This window comes from Oryctolagus cuniculus, chromosome 16 (assembly GCF_964237555.1).
Source record: "Oryctolagus cuniculus chromosome 16, mOryCun1.1, whole genome shotgun sequence".
NCBI classification, from domain to species: domain Eukaryota; kingdom Metazoa; phylum Chordata; class Mammalia; order Lagomorpha; family Leporidae; genus Oryctolagus; species Oryctolagus cuniculus.
The window spans coordinates 58,762,719-58,783,391 of record NC_091447.1 but is presented as its reverse complement, the minus strand read 5'-3'; the positions used below and the strand labels follow the sequence as shown (position 1 = coordinate 58,783,391).

The following is a 20,673-nucleotide window of genomic DNA, read 5'->3' as shown; positions in this document are numbered from 1 at the left end:
GCGCCTGCTGTGTGTCGGTCCGTCTACAAAGAACCAAACAGCCAAACCCCGGCCCTTAGGAACCAGGCCAGTGAGGCGCCAGTGGGGCGCGGGGAGCGACTGACACTTGCAGAGTCCCGCGTGGCACCCGAGGGGAAGGGGCGGCACGACGCGGGGAGCCGGGCGAGCGGCAGACGCGGTGCCCAGAGGCGCCCCCTGCCGGCGGCGCAGGGGACAGACCAGCACGCGGGCCCAGGGGCGGGAGCTGGCTGGGGACGAGGGTGCCGGGACGGACGCCGGACCATCAGGCCCGGTGCTCGCACACCGCGCAGCCCCAGGATAGCAGGGGACAGGCGGCCGTGCGGCGGCGGATATCGCCCACGCCACCGCTGGGAGGCCTGGCCCCTGGCTCGGAGCACAGCCCCGCCAGGCAGCAGGTGTGTGGGGGGGCGCACTCCTGCCTTGCGGGGCGGGGCAGGCTGCAGCGGGATTGGGGCGGCCTTCGCAAGGGGGCGGTACCGGCCTGGGGCTTCCTGCCCAGGGAGCAGGCCGGGCGCGAGGGCCAAGGCCAGGGGGTCCCGCGCCGAGCCCTTCCCTGCAGCTCCTGGTCCAAGGGCAGCCCCGGGCAGCTCCCCAAGGACAGCCCGGAGCGCGCCTGGAGCTCCCCGGGTGCAGCGGGAGGCCGGGCCCGGCCGCTCCAGGGCGCACACGCCTCGGCGCGGCCCGGCGGTGGGCCCCGGGCGCCGACTCTATCCCCCCCACCCCTTGCCGGGGCAGCGGCGGGAGCCGGGCAGCCCTGGGACGCGCAGCGGGCCGCTCCCCACGAGGCAGCACTGTGTGTATTTCAAAGGCAGAGGTAGACAGGTCTTCCGGGGACTGGCTCACTCCTCACGCCCACAACGGCCGGGGGCTTCTTCCGGGTCCCCCGCGAGAGGGACGGGCCCGCGAGTGGGGCAGCCGGGGCGAGGGCGGGGCTGCGGCCAGGAGGTCCCGGCCTCAGTGGGCGGGGCCTGCCGCATCGCACCTGCCACTGGCCCCTCCTGCCGGGAAGGACGGGACCTCCCCCCTCCCCGTGGCTCCACGTCCACGCGGAACCCGCCCCCCCAATGCCGCCGCGGATGGCAGCCCGCGCCCACCCCGGGATCCTGTCAGCTCTGCCCAGCGGCGCACGGGACACGCGGTGTGAGGACGAGGGTCCCGCCCGCCAGGAAGGAGACGCAGACCACGGCCACGCGGGAGCGCGCTTTATTGGGGCTACTTGAGCGGGATGAAGCGGGAGGAGTGCGTGGCGCCGATGCCCGGCCGGCCGTGCTTCACGGGCTTGTAGGTGATGGAGAACTCGCCCAGGTAGTGGCCGATCATCTCGGGCTGCGGGGGGGGGGGGGCGGGCGGGGTCAGCGGCGGGCAGGGGGAGGCCCGGCCCCCCTGCGGCGTCAGGCCCGCCCCGCCCCCTCCATCCCCGCCCCGGCCCCCCACTCCCCGCCCCGCCCGCTCACCTTGATCTCCACCTGGTTGAAGGTCTTGCCGTTGTACACGCCCACCATGCTGCCCACCATCTCGGGCAGGATGATCATGTCCCGCAGGTGCGTCTTCACCACCTCCGGCTTCTCCATGGGCGGCGCCTCCTTCTTGGCCTTGCGCAGCCGCTTGAGCAGCGAGTGCTGCTTCCGCCGCAGGCCCCGGCTCAGCCGCCGCCGCTGCCGCGCGCTGTACAGCTGCATCAGCTGCTCGCTGCGGGCGGGGGGCGCGGTCGGCGGGGGACCGGAGCCCGGACCCGCCCCGAGCCCCCCGGGACCCCGCCCAGAGTCCCGTCCCGAGCCCCGGATCCCTTCCCGCCACGCCACGTCGGCGCCCCGAGTCCTCCCCGCCACGACGACCCCCGCCCCGAGACCCCGGACCCCCGCCCAGAGTCCCCAGGACCCGCCCCGAGTCCCGGACCCCCGCCCCGAGCCCCCGCCCAGAGTCGCGTCCCGAGCCCCGGACTCCCTCCTGCCACGCCACGTCGGCTCCCCGAGTCCCCCCGGACCCTCGCTCAGAGTCCCGGGGTCGTCCCGGGCGCCCGGATCCCTTCCCGCCACGCCACGTCGGCGCCCCGAGTCCTCCCCGCCACGACGACCCCCGCCCCGAGTCCCCCGGAGCCCCGGCCAGAGCCCCGTGGTCGTCCCGGGCGCCCACACCCCTTCCCGCCACGCCGGTGCCCCTGCCAGAGCTGCAGGGTCGTCACGGGGGCCCGGACCCCTTCCCGCCACGCCACGCCGGCCTCGCCGACCCCGGACCCCCGCCCCGAGCCCCGATCCCCGGCCAGAGCCGCGGTGTCGTCCCGGGCGTCCGGACCCCTTCCCGCCACGCCACGCCGGCTCCCTGAGCCCCGAGTCCTCCCCGCCACGCCGGCCCCCGAAGCCCCGGCCAGAGCTGCAGGGTCGTCCCGGGCGCCCGCCCCCTCCCCGCCGCGCCGCGCCGCGCCGGCCTCGCCGACCCCGGCCCCAGCCCCGCCCGCTTACTAGGACATGTCCAGCAGCTGGTCCAGGTCCACGCCGCGGTAGGTGAACTTGCGGAACGTCCGCTTCTTCTTCTGCTCGACTTCCGCCTGCGCGGGCCGGCCCGGGGGTCAGCGGAGGCCGGAGACCCCCGAGGGCGGCTCAGCCGGGACAAGCCGGCCGCCTCGCACCTTCCCCGCCCCGGGTCGCCCCGCACCCGCCCGCGCCCCTCATCCGGCGGCCCTGGGGACCCGCAGAGTCCCTCCGGCAGCCCGGGACCCCGCTGCGGTCCCCGCAGAGCGCGGATGGCGCCCGATACGTTCCCCGCGGAGGAGCCAGCGCGCACCACTCACCATCTTGTCGGCTTCCCGGAAGAGGACGTGCAGCTCGCGCACGCGCAGTTATCGCGAGGCCGCCTGCGTGCCCCGCCTCTCGCCGTGCGCGCGCACGCGCTTCCGCCTACCCTGCGGCGGACGCGCGCCCTCTGCTGTTCGGAGGGCGGACTGCAGGCTGCAGAGGACTTCTGGTTCCGGCTCTGCAGGGGGCACCGCGGACCCAACTGGAGCCCCCGCTGCCTGGTAGGCGGTCGGACTCCAGACAGAGGGCCATGGTGGCAGGGAGGGGACGGATCCAGCCGGACACAACCACGTGACATTAGCAGCTGCAGCGCTGGGTGGCCGGTGTCCAGCATAGATGGACAGGCAGATTATCAAGGAGTCGCGTGCACGCGCGCGCTGGGGCTGAGACACCCACGCGCCAGCTCCACTCGTGACGCCAGCACTGCTGCTGACGCAGGGCCCCTGGCTGCCGGCTCCGGCCCGGCCCGGCCTCGGCCGTGGTGGACATCTGCGTGGTCAGCGTCCCTCTTAGAATCAGACAGCGAAGGACGTGGCGCGACCCCTCCCAGCCGAGCCACGTCTGATCAGCGATCCGCTCGGGTGCACAGAGCCCACACTTCCACGCACAGATGGTGGGGACAGGGGTTCGTGGCCGCACCGTGGCACACGTGGGTTGTGGCCGGCCCGCCCCCGGCTGGAGCCCCGGCTGCTCCGCCCTGCTGTGGCCTGGGGCAGCCCGAGTGCTGGGGGCTGTGCCCGCGTGGGGGACCCGGGCGGAGCTCCTGGCTCCTGGATTTGGCCCGGCCCAGCTGGGGGGTGACCCAGGGGGCAAAGCTCCGTGACTCTGCCTTTCAAATGGATAAAATCTCAAAACAAGCAAAAAACACCAAAAAGCAAGGAGCCACAGGGACTTGCTGCTCAGGGAAGGGCGCCGGCCCCGCTGGCCGGGCAGCCACGGCTGGACTGCGTGGCCGCACCCCGGAGGCCCCTGGGTGCCCCAACCCCGCACGGGGGCTGCACTGGGTCAGGGTCCCGTAACCACCGGAGTGTGCGCTTGGAAGTGGCTGAGGGGCCGGCGCCGTGGCACGCGGACACCACATCCCAGACAGGACTGAGAGGGGCCGGCGCCGTGGCACGCGGGCACCACATCCCAGGCATGGCTGAGAGGGGCCGGCGCCGTGGCACGCGGGCACCACATCCCAGGCATGGCTGAGAGGGGCCGGCGCCGTGGCACGCGGGCACCACATCCCAGGCATGGCTGAGAGGGGCCGGCGCCGTGGCACGCGGACACCACATCCCAGGCATGGCTGAGAGGGGCCGGCGCCGTGGCACGCGGGCACCACATCACGGTCAGGCATGGCTGAGGGGCTGGCGCCGTGGCACGCGGACACCACATCCCAGACAGGACTGAGAGGGGCCGGCGCCGTGGCACGCGGGCACATCACGGTCAGGCATGGCTGAGGGGCCGGCGCTGTGGCACGCGGACACCACATCCCGGTCACAGTGGCTGCCCCACCTCCCATCACGTCCTGGGAGGCAGCGGCGTGGGCCCCTGCGCCCGCGTGGGAGACCTCTCGGAGGCCCTGCCCCGCCCAGCTGGGCATCTGGGGAGCGAGCCAGGGGGTGGGCACTTCTCTCTCCCTGCCCTTCAAACATCTAAAAACTCGGTAAGATTGCCAATTCTTATTGTTACCAATACCTAAAACACTCAGAAGATAGCGGCATTAATGGAGCCAGTGGGGCCGGCGCTGTGGTGTAGCGGGTAAAGCCGCCGCCTGCAGGGCCGCATCCCATGTGGGCGCGGGTTCGAGTCCCGGCTGCTCCACTTCCGGTCCAGCTCCCTGCTGTGGCCTGGGAGGGCCTGGACGAGGGCCCAGGTGCTGGGGCCCTGCACCCGCGTGGGAGCCCCGGATGGAGCTCCTGGCTTCGGATCCGCGCAGCCCCGCCATTGTGGCCATCTGGGGAGTGGACCAGCGGGTGGGAGACCTCCCTCTCCCCCTCGCCTGTCCCCTCCCCTCCCCTCTCCTCTCCCCTTTACTTCTCCCCTCTCCCCTCACCCTTCACCCCTCTCCACTCTCCGTCTCTCTCTCTGGCTTTCAAATAAATGAATCTTCACACACACACACAAACAAGAACAAGACAGCACACAAAATGGCGGCGCCAGCCCAAGGGGCGCCTGTGGCGGCGCAGGGCCAGGCAGCCCTGCTGGAGGGCGGGCCCGGGAGAGGGCCCAGGGCGGCAGACGGGGGCTCAGAAGGCCCAGCCTCAGCCCAAGGACCCCGGAGCTGGGGACAGACAGACCGCTCTCCGAACAGTGGCTGAGCCTGCCAGCTCGGGGGTGGGCTTGGCGCCCAGGGGCCTGCCGGGACCCCTCCCTGCCCAGGGAACTCCGCCCTCCCGCCCGGCGTGATGACCTGGGGTGAGGCTCACTCCCCAGAGGCCCGCAAGGGCCCCGCGTGGCAGGCCCGGGGAGGCACAGGCGCCCACGCCGCCCTCCCCGGGGCGGAAGGAGAGGACACGGTGCAGCTGCTAATCCAAACGCACTTCTCTTTATTCAAACCAGGGTCGAGGTGGCCACGCGGGCCCGCAGCGCGGCCCGAGGCCTCCGGCCCGGCCCGGCCCACGCGACCTGCAGGCGCCACCAGGCAGGCGGTCGACAAGAGCGAGGAATAAACAGAAACAAAAACACTCAGCAGGTTTCTTGCGCTCCCAGAGTTTCCGGACACGTCCCACGCCCGAGCAGGGGTGGGGGCCGCGCCGCCCCCCGCCAGTGCCGACGGAACCCTGTGTTAAATTAAAAAATAAGCCAGTATACATCGTAGAAAATTTCTCTTAAAAATCTCACAATTTGTAAATGTATATTTTTCTTTAACATAAAAGTTTACAATATACGGTAAAACCAAAGGCTCAGGAAAATAATCTCAAAAAGGAAGGAAAGAAACCTGAAGTTCTCAATTAAAGCTGAAGACGTCTCTTCCGCCCGCGGCTGGCCCGTGGCGCTCCTGCTTTGTGCTGATGGCCGAAACAAAGAGCCGCCCGCCCGCCGCCGCCCCGCCCGCCCGCCAGGCCTGATTGTCACGCGCACGCGCGGCCGGCCGCTCGGCGTCCGCGTCCGCGTCCGCGTCAGCGTCGGTACGGGTGGAAGCCTTGCACGTTGTGGTTCTGCCCTCGTCCGAAGCCGCTGCCGCCGGCGGGGGGGCCCCCCGAGCCCGGCACGGAGGGGCCCGCGTAGGAGGGGGGCTGCTGGCTGGGGTCCGAGAAGCCCTGTCCGAAGCCGCTCAAGTCCTGCCCGTAACCTGCTGGGAGACAGCGCCGGTGAGCGCCGCGGCCGGGCAGCCGGTGACAAGCTGGGCGGGGACTCCGCGGGGCGGGCCGCAGGGGGCCCACCAGACCCAGACAAGCCGCTGCCCGAGAGGCCCCGCGCGCCGAGGACCGGCCCCCGCCTCCGGGCCCTGGCGTCCAGGCACTGGCGACCGAGCGGGACCCGCAGCCGCGCCAAGCGCCGGCCAGGTCTGTGTCCAGTGGCCGCGTGGCTTTCAGACGGCCACCCAGACAGCGGTCACCGTTTCCATGGACGCCTGCACCAGCCCCCTGCCAGCGCCGGCCGGGCTCTCAGAGGCGACACGAGACCGCGGGCGGCGGCCCTGGGGGCGGCCCCAACTGCACCACCTGGTGGCCGCGGGGGCTCCTGGCGAGGGCACGCCAGGGGCCGGCCCCGCTCCCCTGCACGCGGGCACCGTGTGGCCCCGGGGTCCGGCTGATCTGTGGCCAGCAGGGGCACCACCCCACGGAGCACCGCCGGCGTCCACCCCCCCGGGGCGGCAGGGGGCGCCACGTCCGCTCGGCGCAGGCGGGTGGGGACCGTGGAGAAAAGGCGGCACCTACCTAGGCCACACCACCGCTCGGCCTGACCATAAGAGAGAGTAAACAAAGCGTGGGCCCGAAGCCCAGCGGCTCTGGAGAGTGGGCACCCAGGCCTGGCGAGAGACGAGACCGGGGTGACGGACCCGCGCCGGCCGGCACGGCGGAGGGGCAGCGGCCACGCCCACCCTGCCGCCTCTCGCTGCCCCAGGCCAGAGTCGCCAGCACAGCGCGGCGCCTCAGAGCCAAACTCCCACACTCCTGGTCTGCCCGCGTGGCCGCGAGGAAGCCCCGGGTGTCGGCCCTGCCGCGGGCGCACGCACGGGCGCCGAGACCTGCGCCGCCACTGCCCCGCCGGGTGCTGCCGGCAGCCCTGGCCACGCCTGGGACGCCGAGGCCGCCGGGCCGCAGCACCGCCTTCCTGGGGGCCTGGCACAAATCCTCCCCCGGCTGCGTCAGGCCAGAGGCCCGGCCCCGCCGCCACGCGCTCTCCACGGCGCCTGCCGCCAGGACCCGACAGAGACCGGGTTCAGCAGGCCCAGGCCCGCCCAGCCAGCCAGCCAGAGCGGCGCCGTGCGCCCGACAGCACTTACCATACTGACCGTAGGGGAAGTCCGGCTGGGCCGTCGGGGGTTTGCTCATGTCTGGGGCGGCCTGCGACGGAGGCGGCGGGAAGGCCAGCGGTGCTGCCCCTGGAGTGGCAGGTGGCGGGGGGACCCCTGGAGGGGCAAACTGATCCGGCGGTGGGGGCGGAGGGCCATAGCCAAAACCTAGACACACGGAGAGCAGGGCCCAGGTGTGCACGGCAGAGCCGGACCTCGGTGCTCCCGGGCCTGTGGCTCGGCCACACCCCCGCGGCCCACAGCGCAGTGACTGGGCTGGGCCCCGACCCCTGCGTGGAGACCCAGGAAGAAGCCCTGGCCTCCAGCTTGGGCCCTGCCCGGCCCCTGCCAGGGAGGCACGTGGGGCGTGACCGGCACACAGAGCTCTCTTCCTCTTGAAAGCAAACGAAGCGCACCAACCACGACGCCGCCGCGGAACACAGCGCAGGCCCTGTGCTGGGAGTGGCTGGGCTCTGGCAGGCCCAGGCCAGGGGCCCGGTGCAGACCACACGACAAACTGTGCAGCCCCGAGCCGCTGGCTGCGTGTGGCCTCAGGGCGGCAAACACAGCTGGTGCCAGCAGCGGTGGCTCCGAGAGCCGCGGCACACACCAGGGCCAGGGCCCTCGTGGGAGTGAGCACCGCGTGCCCGGCGCTGGGGACGCCAGGAAGGCCACACGGTTCCCCTGGACCAAGGCGCGGCTGTGCTGGGCCCGGTGCCGGCAGCGTCCGCAGAACCGACCCCACAGCGCGCCCTCGGATTCGTGCACAGAAGCACGGCCATGACAAATCCTAACTCTATCCCGCCCTGGCCTGGGGAGCAGTGGACGAGGGCCCAAGTCCTCGGGCCCCTGCACCGCGTGGGAGACCCGGAGGGGCTCCCGGCTGCTGGCTTCGGCCTGGCCCAGCCTCAGCTGTCGTCACTTGAAGAGTGACCGCGTGGATGGAGGACCCCCACCCCACGCTACGCTACGTCTAAGTCTCCTCCTCTCGCGTCTTCTGGGTGGCTTCTCTCTGAGGCCCGAGCCCAGAGCCGTCGGCACGCCCGGTGGGGCGTGAGCAGAGCCTCCCCCGGCGCCCGGGCGGTGGCTGACTTCTCGCCGCGGCTCACCCCAGGCTCAGCGCCAGCGCCCCAGCTCTGGGGCCGGGGAGGCCGCGGGAGTCGGGGCTGAAGGCTCTGCGGGACTGCGGGTGGCAGAGGCCGGAGGCGGCCGGCTCTGGGTCCCCGTGCTTGGCCGTGGCAGAGCAGCGCAGCCGCGAGCCCGAGCGGCCCCCGCCCCGGGGCCCAGGCAGACTTACTGAACTGTGGAGGGGCGCCGTAGCCCTGGGGGAAGCCCTGAGGAGGGGGAAAGCCGCCGGGAGGTGTGGACACGATGTAGGAGGTGAATGGCGGGGGCGGTGGGGGGGCTCCTCTTCCAGCAGGGGGTGGTCCATAGCCACCTGGAACACACAGCACAGGTGAGGGCGGAGGGCAGCAGCCCAGCCCCCAGCACCCCCCCCCCCCGCCACAGTGGGGAAGCGGCCAGGGGCCGGCCGGCCGGGGCCCACCCTGCTCTCTGCGAGCGAGGACTTACCGATCGCCTGTCCTGCCGGCACCCACATCCCTGGAAGCGGAACAGAGGGAGATGCTGCAGCCCCCGGCCTGCGGGCGGCAGGGCCCAGCACGGCTCCAAGCCCCCCCTGCACCCGAGCAGACCGGGCCAGCCCAAGCCCCCTCTTCCAGGACGCCCCCACAGCGCCACAGGACACAGAAGCCCGGGCTCCACGCCCCGCGCGCCCCGGCTCGCCCCTGCGTTTCCGTGCAGGCTCAGGCTGGGCCGTGTCAGGTCCCATGCCCAGGGTCTCCTGCCGGCTCAGCACGGAGGGGCGCGGGCCCTGGCCGCAGACGGCCCTGGAAGCAGTGGGCAGCACCCACCTCCCGTGACCCGTGGGGGCGGGAGGGCTGACAGGCAGACCCTGCCTCCCGTCCCTGAGCACGGAGCGACCCCCCCAGCAGGAAGCCCCCGCGCCCCACGTCGGGCCTCACCTTGCGGGCCGTATCCTTGCTGCCACGTGGGTGGGGGCTGACCCGCCCAGCCGTTGGCAGCGCTGGGCACCACCCGGCTCCCCCACTGGCTGGCACCCGGCTGTCCCGGCGCTTGGCTCTTGCTGTCCCGCGGCTCGGCCCGCTTAACTTCCACCTGGGCAAACCGGCTCTGGCTTAGCGGGCGGCCGCGGCCCCGTGCCCGTCCCTTCAGGTGCCCTCGGGTCACTTACGACTACACTTAGCAGCTATGACTTAAGACTAAGTACTTAACTATAACTTATTTAGGCCAGTAGGTCATTTTTTTCTTTAAAATAAATTCTTAAAATCTCTTGCTTAAGGAAATGTTTCTCAGGTACAGCAGACACCACGTAAGACACGCTCCCCACACGGCGGCGGCGGGCGCTGCGCTGCGCGAGGACCCTCGGGCCGTGTCCGGGACGAGGGCTCCGCTCAAGTTACGATGGCAGCGCCGCCGAGGCCACCGAGCACTCCAGGACACGCGGGGACCAGGACCGCCCCCCCGCCAGACCCCGCTGGCCACGGCACAGCGCGGGCCTGAGCCCACCCCCGCGCTCTGCGCTCATACCTGAGAAACACGGTTGGCGTTTAACTTAGGTTTTATTTAAAATGTCTAATGGAAGATAAAGACTTACCTTCCCCAGGCTATGGCTTAGAGAATCTCAATTAACTCAAAATAACGTCAGGGGATGGATGTGTAAGAGGATCTTACATCACATCTAACAGAAAGTCAACGGACATGCAATAGAATGGACATCGGAGTCAGTACAGGATCTTCATACTGTGTGGGCAGCCAGGCCCCGCGCGCCGGGCGCCTCGCCTACGGCTACGCGCAGCGGCCAGCCCGGCCCCTGCGGCCCGGACACGGCACGCTGACAACAAGAGGGCCGCCCGGCCGGGACCGGCTCGCGTCCCAGAATCCTGGCCTTTCCTGTCCTGAGAACAAGGCGGCGAATCCGCCTGCAGCCAGCCTGGGGGTCTGGCCCGGAGGCCAGTGCCCAGCCCAGCTCTGCCAGCGGGGGACAAGCCCCGCAGGTGGGAGCAAGCCCGCGAGCTCAGGGCCGTGTGGCGGCGGGGCCCGGGGATGCGGGACAAAGGACTCCAGCTGTCGCGTTCACAGGCTCCCGAGGGACCGGGTTCCTGCGCGCAGGGCGGAGCGGCCTGTAGCCGGGGGCCGCCCTGCCAGCCGCCGGGCCCGCAGGGTCTCCGACCACGGGGCCTGTGCCCGGCACACCGGGCGGGAGGTGACCAGTGAAGGTCGGTGGGCAAGCGGGACTCCTGCTCTGCCTGGCCTGGGGGCCGTGCCGTGTGCCGAGGTCGCCTCAGCCCCGCGTCACAGGCCCGGGAGCCCGGGAGGGGCCGGGAGTGGGCCCGTGCGCCGTGCAGGCCCTCTGCCCCTGCACATCAGGCCACAGGGTCTGCTCGTGCGTGCGTGCTGTGGCGCACGCTGGCAGCCTCCCGCTAGTTCTGCCCTCGGCTGCAGTCCACGTCAGAACAAGGCTCGCGCCTCCTGTTCCGGGGCAGCCCAGGCGGAACGCACGCGGCCTGCAACCTAACCGAGCGCCCACACTCTCGGCCGCGCCGGCAGGGGCACCCGAGGGCGCCCGCCTCAGCGCTGACCTCGAACCTGCGTGGCAGGGAGGCAGCTGGGCCCGCCGGGTGCTCTGGGCGGAGCGGGAAGGGCCAGGACAGGAGTCCTGCAAGAACGCGGGCCCCGCGGCCCGGGAGGACGGCACGCCGCGCGGCCTCGTCAGCGCCCCCGCTGCTGGCGCCGACCCCGTCCCTGTGGCCTCCGTGGCCGCAACACAGTATGAAGATCCAACACCCGGAGGTCACTGGGCTGCGCGTGTTAAGTGCTGTCGAGAGCAGGTGCCGGCCCGGAGCTCACAGCCAGTGACCCCACTGAGAACCAATCCTTCAGCATGTTTCACATGTTAGCATTCGCGAGCGCCGGGGCCCCGCAGGCCCACGGCTCGGCGTGACGGGGGCTCGGGCGGGGAGGGGGCGGACATCTGAAGGAGAGGTCACGGACACCAAGCCTGAGGCAACCTGCGATCTCACTGGAGGCCGGCCCCCCGCCCCGCCCCCGCCCCCCCACCCCGGCTCCCGGCGCGTGGAGGGAGGGGCTCCACGGCCTGGCTGGGAGACCCCCGCCCTGCAGACCGCGGGCAGCCTCGCGGCGGAGGCTCCCGGGTGACCCCGCTGGCCCACCCCGCTGCTGCTGACGGGTTCCCCTTCCAGTGAAACCCCGAGGTTGCCTGAGGCTTGGTCTGGTCTTAAGGTAGAATAAAACTACAACTACACACTTTTTTGCCCATGATGTCGTGAAAATGCATGTTGACAGCCTGGTCCACTGATTGTTCGTCCTCGAAAGTAATAAATCCAAAACCTAGCCAACGACGAAGAGTGAATCAAGGTAGCAGGGTGTTGTGACACAAAACAGGACGATGAACAGTATTAGGGACGCACCGAGGGTTCGACCGCGGGTCTCAGCTAAGCCAGTGTGGGGGCCGGGCGGCCCGGGGGCGGGGCCTCCCAGAGCGGCCGGCAGGACGCAGCCCTGCCGACCAGGTCACTGTCCGCCCGCCCGCCCGCCCGAGACCGGCGCGGGGCGGGGCCTCCCTCGGTGGGGGGCGGGGCCTCGGCGGGGCCGGGGGCCTGGGGGGTGGGGCCGGGGCTGTGCGTGTGGTGCGCGCCTCCCGCTTCTCTGAAACCCGCGGTTCTCCCCCTTGGCTTCCATCTTTGCAGCCAGTGCTGGCAGCAGCCACATCGCTCTAAAGCGCTGACAGTACGGTGTCTGCCACAGCGAGCGCCTCGCTGGCTGACCCAACGCTGTTGGCTCAGCCCACGGCGCCCCGAGAGGCGCTGCGCGTAGGCAGCTATGCGTACGTAAATAACAGTATACATCTCTACGAGTATCTATGTATCTAGGTCCGTCTATGAATAAGTACGTCAGTGCACAGAGATACAGGCCACGCGGGGTCCAGCAGCTCAAATCTGCCGTCAGCAGCGAGAGCAAGAGGCACCATGTAATCCAAAGACAATTTCAAAGGAAAGAATTTAGCATTTCCCAAACACAAGGAAGTGGCAGTATAAACGAAGTTTGGTTGGTCTGGGGTGAGCGCGGCCGCCCAGCTAACAGGGCGTCTCCTCTTTTGGGCCGAGCACGCGCGCCTCCCCGGGCCGACGGGACGACCTGAGGGCGGGGCCGGGCTGGGGGCGGGGCCGGGCTGGGGGGGGGTGTGGGAGGCAGAGGGCGCCGCGGAGCCCCACACAGCGGGCACCGGCCACGGGGGGGCGGGCGGGAGAGGCCGCACCGGGAGCCCCGCGCAGGACGCGGGGTCAGGAGCCCCGGGCTGCCTCCGGGTGACGGTGTGCCTGAGGGGGGTGCACGCACCCACCGCGCACGTGGGGTCGGCAAGGACGGGCCAGAGGGACGGGGCGGGGGGGGTCATCATGGAGGCGAAGCGCACAGGAGACGGAGCGAGGAGAAAACCCGAGGACAGAGGGGCTGCGGGGCAGCGGGGCGGCGGGCGCGAGGCCCAGGGAGGGTGGGGCCGCTGCGCTAGGGGCCCTGGGCCCCCACCAGCAGCCCGTCCCGAGGCCCTGAGAGGCAGGGGAAGGGGCGGCCGGGGTCTCCCGAGATCAGAGGGCCGAGGAGGCGGGGGCAGGGCCCGCTGACCCCCGCCGCGGAGTCGGAGCCGGCGGCTGAGCCCCCTCCACCCCACCCCCACGGTGGCAGCTAGCTCGGGCCGCGCCCCAGGAGGGGCACGGGGCCAGGAGCGGCGGGCGGGGGCGGCCCGCAGGTCCCGCACAGGCTCACGAGGCGGGAGGCGGCATATGCAACGCAACAGAGTGATGAACAGTCTCGCGAGGCTGACACGTTCCCAACGGCAGGAGGGCCCGTTTACAGCGCGCGGGAGCCGGAGAGGAGCCTCTGTCAGGGCGCCGGCCCCACGAGCAAGCGGGACAAACACACTGAAACTTCGTTTACACCCCACGGAGCGAAGCCGCCCCTGTGACTGCGGGACTGGCCTGTACCTGTGTGATACAACTTAGCACCTGCAGGAGAGATCTGGAGACATCGTTAATGAGCAGCAGCACGGGAGGAGTCGGCCTACTTAACGGACTCTACTTCACTACAGCACTCAATACGGCACTAGGCAGCACTACGTTCATCCAGACTAAGACTTAACGCTTAACCGCGCGGGCCGCGCCTGCTCGCGGAGGGGTGCACGTTCAAATGGCAAACTATGCTCCAGCATGGCGGCGTGCTGCCGGCGGCCGGCGCGGAGGGCGGCCCGCTCATCCGGGCACAGGCGCCGGTCTGCTGCCACGGCCGGCCCAAAAACACGCGGGCTGGGGCGAGCGCCGCAGCCACCAGAGGGCAGGGAAGCGGGCGCCTGCCCCAGCGGGAGGGGGCTCGGGGCGGGGGACCCGAGGGCCTCCTCACCCTCCTCCACCTGCCCTACTGAATCGGGGGCAAAAACAAAACAAAGCAAAAAAAAAAAAAAAAAAAAAAAACAAAAACAGAAAAACAGCGGGAGGGGAAGAAAAAAACACACAAGGAAAAGGCATGGACGACTGGGGTGCGCGCCCAGGCGGGCTGGGCCGGCGCAGTGGGCGGCGCGCGTGGGCGACCACGCCGGCCGGAGTGAGCAGCGGCTGTCGGGAGCTCACCACGTGAAGAACCACACTGAGGACACGCTGAGCACGGGGCCACGTGGAAGTCACGTCGAGTTGTGAAAACTTCAAAAGGACGAGCCAAAAAAAAACACCGACGACTCACGCCTGACCTGGGGCGGCAGACAGCGCGCGGGGCGCCTACGTTTTGGCTTGGCCGCCGAATCGTCCTGTCCTGGGGCCAGGCCCTGACCCAGCACTGACTGCGTCTGAGGGTGAGATAGTTTGCCATCTGAGGGGGGGCGGCTCAGGGACAAACGAGATCTGCCTTTACCTCGAGGCCTCTGCTTCTCGGCGTCATAGATCATGACCACCTCCGTGACCTGCGGAGAGAGGGCGCGTGAGGCCCGGCCGCCGCCGGGAGCCCGAGGCAGAAGGCCGGCCGCAGGGTCCCCCACAGGCACCCGCCCGCTCTGCCACGAGGGCAGTGAGGCTCACTCGGGGCCAGGACGCGTCTGTGTCCTGCTCACGCCAGCGCCCCAGAGGTGGCGGCGCCCGGCCCCTGCCCGTCTCCCTCCCGCCCCGATCCTGGCCCAGGCTCTCAGCGACCCCCTGAGGAGCACTGCTGCCCCCAGAGCCGAAGGCTCCACTGGGCAGCGAAGGCCAGGGAGGGAGGCGGGACTTCCGCACGAAGGCTCCACTGGGCAGCGAAGGCCAGGGAGGGAGGCGGGACTTCCGGGGAGCCGCACAGCGCCCGGAGCAGAGGCAGCCGGGAGGGAACTCACCACTCCGAACTTCTTGAAGTACTCCCTGAGCTCTGTCTCGCCACAGTTGTGGGGGATCCCGCCAACAAAGATCTTGTTCGATTTACTGTTGTCGCTCCGGGGTCCCTTCTGCTATTGCAGGGAGAAGGAGGTCAGTTCACGCGGGGACCCTCCAGCGCGTGCCCCGAGGAAGGCGCCCGAAACCCGGCGAGTGCAAGCGCCGCGGGACACAGGGCGGCGGCGCCCCCACATCCCGGCCGGCGCCCCCACATCCCGGCCGGCCGGCGCACGCGGCCCCCACATCCCGGCCGGCGCCCCCACATCCCGGCCGGCGCCCCCACACCCCGGCCCGGCCGGCGCACGCGGCCCCCACATCCCGGCCGGCGCCCCCACATCCCGGCCGGCGCCCCCACACCCCGGCCCGGCCGGCGCACGCGGCCCCTGCGCCGGAAGCTCTGCAGGCCGAGCTGGCAGTCTCACCTGCGGAGCTCCGGCGGCTGAGGAGCCCAGGGAACGCGCGCGCCGTCCAGCCCCTCCCGAGCCCCGCTGCCCGAGGGGAGGGTGAGGTCTCGCCGCTGGACACAGCTGCGGGGCAGAGCCCACGGCCGCGCAGCTCCCGGCCCAGGTGCTCGGGTGAGGAGGGGGCGCTTTAGGAGCCGCCCCCCGAGTTTAGGCCTGGCCTCCACCGGCAGAGGGGGACGCAAAGGCAGGCACGAGACGCATCGCGGTGGACTCGGCTGTTCCGCGCTCAGAGGCTACCCAATGAAAGCCAGCAAAGAGACGGCCGCCAGGGCCCGGCTGCACGGCTGGGGTCCACGAGGCCGGCCCTCGGGAAAGCAGGGGGTGCCGCCCAGTGGCGCCCCGGAGAAGCCGGCGGGGGGGGCAGGAGCCCTGCACCGCCAGCTGGGCCCAGGCTGGCGCAGGGAGCGCAGGGCTGGGCGGAGGGTGCAGGGTGTCCCCAGGCACGAAGCAGGGCCAGCAATGGGCCTGCCACGGCGGGAGCAGGCGCCGAGCGGCTCTGTAAGGGGCCCATCGGCTCCTGGGGGGGCCGGCGGCTGCAGCCCGAGAAGGGGGTCCGCGGTGGTGGCTGGGGGTTCGCCGCGGCTCAGCTGTGCCCGCCTGCAGCCCGCGAAGGGGGTCCGCGGTGGTGGCTGGGGGTTCGCCGCGCGGCTCAGCTGTCCTGGAGCAGAGGTCGCGGGGGACAAGGCGAGGGCTCCGGAGGCCGAGCCGCGGGCGCCGTCATCGCTGGTCCTTAACTAGACTGCGAAGGAGGCCCCTGGCTACGAGACGGAACGGCCTGGGCACAGCTGGGCTGTGTGGGGAGGCGGGCGCGCCTCTCCGATTCTGGCCAGAGAACGCACAGAGGCCCCGGCCCGGCCCCTTACCCATCCTTCCTTGGGCCGAGTTCTTTCCGGCTGCATCCCCCGAGGCGTGCAGGGCTTGGGGTCGATCTGCGGAGTTTCAGACGAGCGGGGTGAACACGAGGCTCCGTTCTCCCTCAGCACATCCCCCACCGGCGCCGACAGCCTGTCCCCCAGCAAGCCCAGGCCCCGCGGAGGGCCAACGAGACAGGGCAGCCTCCGCGCGAGACTCACGTTCCGGCCGTCGAGCGTGTGTGGTCTGCTGGCCAGCACCGTCCCCACGCAGTTTGGGTCTTTGAACTTGACAAACCCAAACCCGCGAGACTGGTTGGTGGTCTTGTCTTTCATGATCACGCAGTCCACGACTTCTCCATACTGCGAAAAGTAGCTGCGCAGGGTCTCTGCCCGGAGCGGAGCAGACAGACAGGGTGAGCGCAGCCCGCAGCCCGCAGCCCGCAGCCCGCCACACCCGCCACACCCGCCCCTCCCCGGCTCCAAGGCCTCCAAGGGTGGGAGCCAGCGACCCCCTCCGGGGCGTGGGGGAGGGTCGGGAGAGGCCAGGGCAGCTGTGCACCCCACCCCGGCACGGGCAAGGCTGGGCGCCCACGGCAGTGCCCTGAGCCCTCCCATCTCAGGGGAGCCGAGGAAACGGCCAGCGGCGGTGCGGACGCCAGGCCCCGACCCCGACGCTGACGTCGGCAGCGCCCGCCTGGCCGGCCCCCGGCTGACAGCGTCCAGGCGAACCCGAGCACACGGCGCCGCCGGCACCGCCTACCTTGGGTCGTGCTCCAGTCGAGACCGCCCACGAAGAGCTTCCTGCAAGCCAAGGAGAAGGCGTCAGGGCCAGGCGGCTTTCCCAACACGCTCCCTCCGGGGCACACGCGACCCGCGCCGTGACGGCTCAGGGCTCGCTGTGTGTGGCGTGGAAGGACTCCACCCCCGCCCACGGCACAGCGTAGAGCGAGGCGGGTCCACGACGCGGGCAGCGGCCCCCGCGTCCTCCCACTTCTGCCACACGGGCTCCGGTCCGCAGGGGAGGTGGCACAGAGCGCCCCAGGGAACTGCGCACTTAGGGCACCTGCCGCGAGCCTTCGGGGGACACGCAGGAGCAAAGCCCTAGCTGTGGCCTTGCGCTGGCAGACACGGTTCCAGCCCGACCTGGAGCCCCACAGCCCCCACCCCCAGGACCATCTGCTCACCTCTCAGGGCCCACCTGGCCCACCGAGCACAGGCCTGGCCAGAACCAAGCTGGAACTGGCGCCAAGCGCCTGCGGGCCTTGGCGAGGTCACCCCCTCCGGCACTGTGCCCGCCCACGGGACACGGCTGACACACGGCTGGCCGGGGGCTCACCGCCCACAAAGCCTCGGGTGTCACTGGAGCTTCCCGCAAGCCCAGAGCGGCGCTCACGGCCCGGGAAGCAAGGGGAGACGGCTCAGTGACACAGCCGCGCTGCTCACGCCCAGACCCCGGCCCGCTGTGGACTGGTGGCCGCCCGGCCCCGGAGCGCCACCTGGACGAGAGCCCCGCCCGCCCCACACCAGTAAGGGCCACCTACAACGTGGCCTGCCGTGCCAGCATCCCACATGGGTGCAGGTTCGAGTCCCGGCTGCTCCACTTCCGATCCAGCTCCCTGCTGTGGCCTGGGAAAGCCGTGGAGGACGGCCCAGGTCCTCGGGCCCCTGCACCCGCGTGGGAGACCCAGGCGAAGCTCCTGGCTTCAAGGTGGCCAGCCCTGGCCATTGTGCCCATCTGCACAGTGACCTCTGTCTCTCAAAGACGGAACCTTTGAAAGACAAGACTTCCCTGGGTCTGTCACCCAACCACCCGGCACCCAGCCTTGAGACACGAGGCCCCGCGGACACGGGCGGCGCGGGCGGCAGGGCCGAGTGAGCCCTAGAAAAAGCCAGGGCACAGGTCGGGCCGGGCCCGCTCTCTCTCGGAGGATGACTCAAGTTCAACGCTCTTCTGGTGTTGTCGGCAGCCGCCAGGCGGCACGGCACCAGGCAGCTCCTGGGGCAAGGCCCGGAGGACTGTGCGGCACCAGCTCGGCCCCGCGCCCCGCACCCACGCACCCCCCTCCCGGGAGAGGGAGCCACACGGAGCACAGAGCGGGCGGGCGGGCGGGGAGCGGCGGCCCCTCCTCCCGCCGAGGGTGGGGCTGGTCAGACCAGTCTGGGCCCAGGCCTTCATTTAAATTCTGAATGAGGTACTAGGGACAGACAACGCCCGCGTCCGGAGAGGAGCAGGCTGCGATCAGCCACCACAGCTCCTCACTCGCCCGCGTGGCCTGAGGGAGGTGCGGGCGCGGGGAGGGGGGGGGCCCTCCCTCGGCCATAGGCGCCTCAAGCCCGACCCCGCAGCACAGGCAGGGGAGGGGGACAAGCCCCGGCAGGGGAGGCCCCTGCCCGCCCCCGGATCTGGCAGAGGCAGGTCCCGCGCTCAGGCCGCCCGCTGGTTTTGAACGACCCCCTGTCTGCTGTGCGGGCCTCGGGGGGCTTCCTGCAGGCTGACCCCGGGACCCCGGCCCCGACAGCAGCCGACGGCGCAGCCTGGCACCGTGGGTGCAGCCGGCGGGCGTCCCCTGCGGCTCCCTAGAGGGACCTTCAGCGGGAGACCTGGGCTTCCCAGCACCCCACACCTGCGGGCCGACAGCCGCACAGACCACTCGGGCTGGGGCTGCGTCACCCCCCACCCACGGGCACGCGGGGCAAGCGGCGGGACGTGCCAGCCGCGGCCGGGCACACCTCCCCTCTGCACCGCCTGGGCAGGCCCCCGAGCCGGTGAACCTCAGGATCGGGCAAGCGGCGGGTCTGCGAGTTTAACCCGGGGCCGCCGCAAGGCTGGCCGGGAAGCGCCCGCCCGACAGGAAGCGAGTCCTCAGACCGCTCAGAGCCGGGCGGCGGGCCGGTGCCCCTGCGAGCAGCGGCCGCTCACCAGACACCAATCACAGAACCCGCGGGGCCGGCGCCCCAGTCCCAGCCAGCTCCCCGGGCGCTGGGGTCCCCGCAGCGCGTGGGAGACCCGGATGCAGCGCCGGCCCCGCGGGAGGGAGCCAGTCCCGCCTCCCGGACACCAAGAGCAAAGGCGGCGGGGCTGGCCCGGCTCCTGCTAAGGGGCGCCCAGCGCGGGGCCTGCCCCCACGGAGACGGGAGCTCCAGGCCCTCGGGAGGACCTGTCGCCCTGCCCTGCCCAGCCCACAGCGGGCACTGCGAGAGGACACGGCGCGGCCGGCTGGGGTGGGGGCCCCGGACACGACACGGCTGCACCTGCGCGCCAGGCCTCCCCGGGCGAGGGCGAGGGGCCAAGGAGAGACTCCCCGGCCCTGCACCTGCGCGGCCTCCCCTGGACAGACCCGGGCCAGGCGGGGCGTCCGCTCCCCGCAGACCGCGCCGGGAGCCCCCCTTCCTGGCTGGGCGCCCCGGCTCACGCGTCCCGCGCGACACCCACGGAGCTGCGGGCCGTGGCCGTGCCCGCCCGGGCCTCCGCGTGACCGCCGGCTCCCAGCGGCCGCCGCGCGGGACCTGCAGGGCAGCGCCCCAGGGACCCCCGGCTCCCGGCCGCTCCGCGCCGCCCCGGCCCCCTCCCCGGAAGCGGCGAGCCCTGGCCCCGGGGGGAGCCGGAAGCGACCCTGCCTCCCACGTGACGCGGCCGCAGCTCCCGCTCGGGCCGGCGCCCCCGCGGCTGACCCCGCGCTCCTCCCGGCTTTGTTTGCGGGGCGCAGAGCCCGCAGGAGGCCCCGTGCGCGGCCGGGGGACCCCGACCCAGGCCCCGCGCCGCAGAACCGGAACCGCAGCCCGGCCCGCCACGTGCACCGCCCGGGACCCCCAGCCTCGCGCTGCGGGCGCCCCGGGCCGCCGGGGGGGGGGGGGCGCCGCAAGCCCGAGGGGCCGCTCGGGACCCCCGCCCCCGGGACCCCCGCCCCAGGACCCCCGCCCCCGGGACGCCCCGCCGGGGGTCCCAGCCCCCCGGGAAGCAGGGAGGCGGCGGCGTGGGCGCCCCGAGCGCTCAAGGCTCCCGCGCCGCCTACCCGGCGGGAACCGGGGCCGCCGCCGTGGACCCCGAGCCCGCCCCCCCACCCCCGCCGCGGCCGGCGTGACCTTGACGGGGCGGCCCCCCGCCCGGCCCGCCCCGGGGGCGGCGTCTGAGGGCCGGGCGGCGAGGGGCGGGCGCCCGGGCCCCGGGCGCGGCGCAGGCCCGTCCTCACCCGATCTCGTCGGCGCCCGAGTTGTTCATGGCGGCGGCGGCGGCGGCGGCGGCGCTGGGCGTCCCCGGGCCTCCTCGCTCGCTCCCGCCTCCGGAAGGTCACCCGCTCCGTCGCCCTCCCCACAGCCGCGGCCCGGATCTGCGCAACGGCGGCGGCGGCGGCGGCGGCGGCGGCGGCGGCTGTGCCTCCTCCCCTCACAGCGCCAACGGTCACCGCGCGTCCCCGCGCCGCCGCGCCGCCGCCCCTGCGCACGCCCGGGCGCGCTCCCGCACGGGGCCTCCGGGGGCGGGGCCAGGGGTGCGACGGCGTGCGTGCGTGCGTCCGCCGCGCGCCGCGCAGCCGCAGTCGCGCCCGCTGGGCGGCGCGCGGGCGCCTGGGCCGAGGCGGCGGCGGCGCGGGGCATGCTGGGAAGTGGAGTCCG

General features: G+C 72.2%; 2 protein-coding genes across 13 annotated transcripts; both read right to left on the bottom strand.

Moving 5' to 3' along the window:
• Positions 1-1,208: 1,208 nt before the first annotated feature.
• On the bottom strand, positions 1,209-3,027 carry RPS15 (ribosomal protein S15). The gene is made up of 4 exons (XM_051828907.2): positions 2,810-3,027; positions 2,481-2,566; positions 1,476-1,710; positions 1,209-1,347 (listed from the first exon to the last, which is right to left on the bottom strand). Exons 1-4 carry the CDS (start codon positions 2,810-2,812, stop codon positions 1,234-1,236), a joined length of 438 nt encoding a protein of 145 aa, XP_051684867.2. The 5' UTR covers positions 2,813-3,027; the 3' UTR covers positions 1,209-1,233.
• Positions 3,028-5,324: 2,297 nt separating this feature from the next.
• Positions 5,325-20,528, bottom strand: DAZAP1 (DAZ associated protein 1). 12 transcript variants are annotated; one of them, XM_051828906.2, is made up of 13 exons: positions 20,253-20,512; positions 16,823-16,863; positions 16,282-16,448; positions 16,072-16,137; positions 14,708-14,818; positions 14,257-14,305; positions 11,606-11,688; positions 9,282-9,435; positions 8,830-8,859; positions 8,555-8,695; positions 7,249-7,425; positions 6,680-6,771; positions 5,954-6,090 (listed from the first exon to the last, which is right to left on the bottom strand). In XM_051828906.2, the coding sequence occupies exons 1-12, from the start codon at positions 20,279-20,281 to the stop codon at positions 6,680-6,682; spliced, it is 1,140 nt and encodes a 379-aa protein (XP_051684866.1). In that variant the 5' UTR covers positions 20,282-20,512; the 3' UTR covers positions 5,954-6,090. The 12 variants fall into 12 exon arrangements, with proteins under 12 accessions (XP_051684864.1, XP_051684862.1, XP_069914600.1 ...); XM_051828900.2 differs by lacking the exon at positions 20,253-20,512 and adding an exon at positions 17,604-18,957; XM_051828904.2 differs by lacking the exon at positions 6,680-6,771 and having other exon boundaries at positions 5,325-6,090; positions 20,253-20,528.
• Positions 20,529-20,673: the final 145 nt, after the last annotated feature.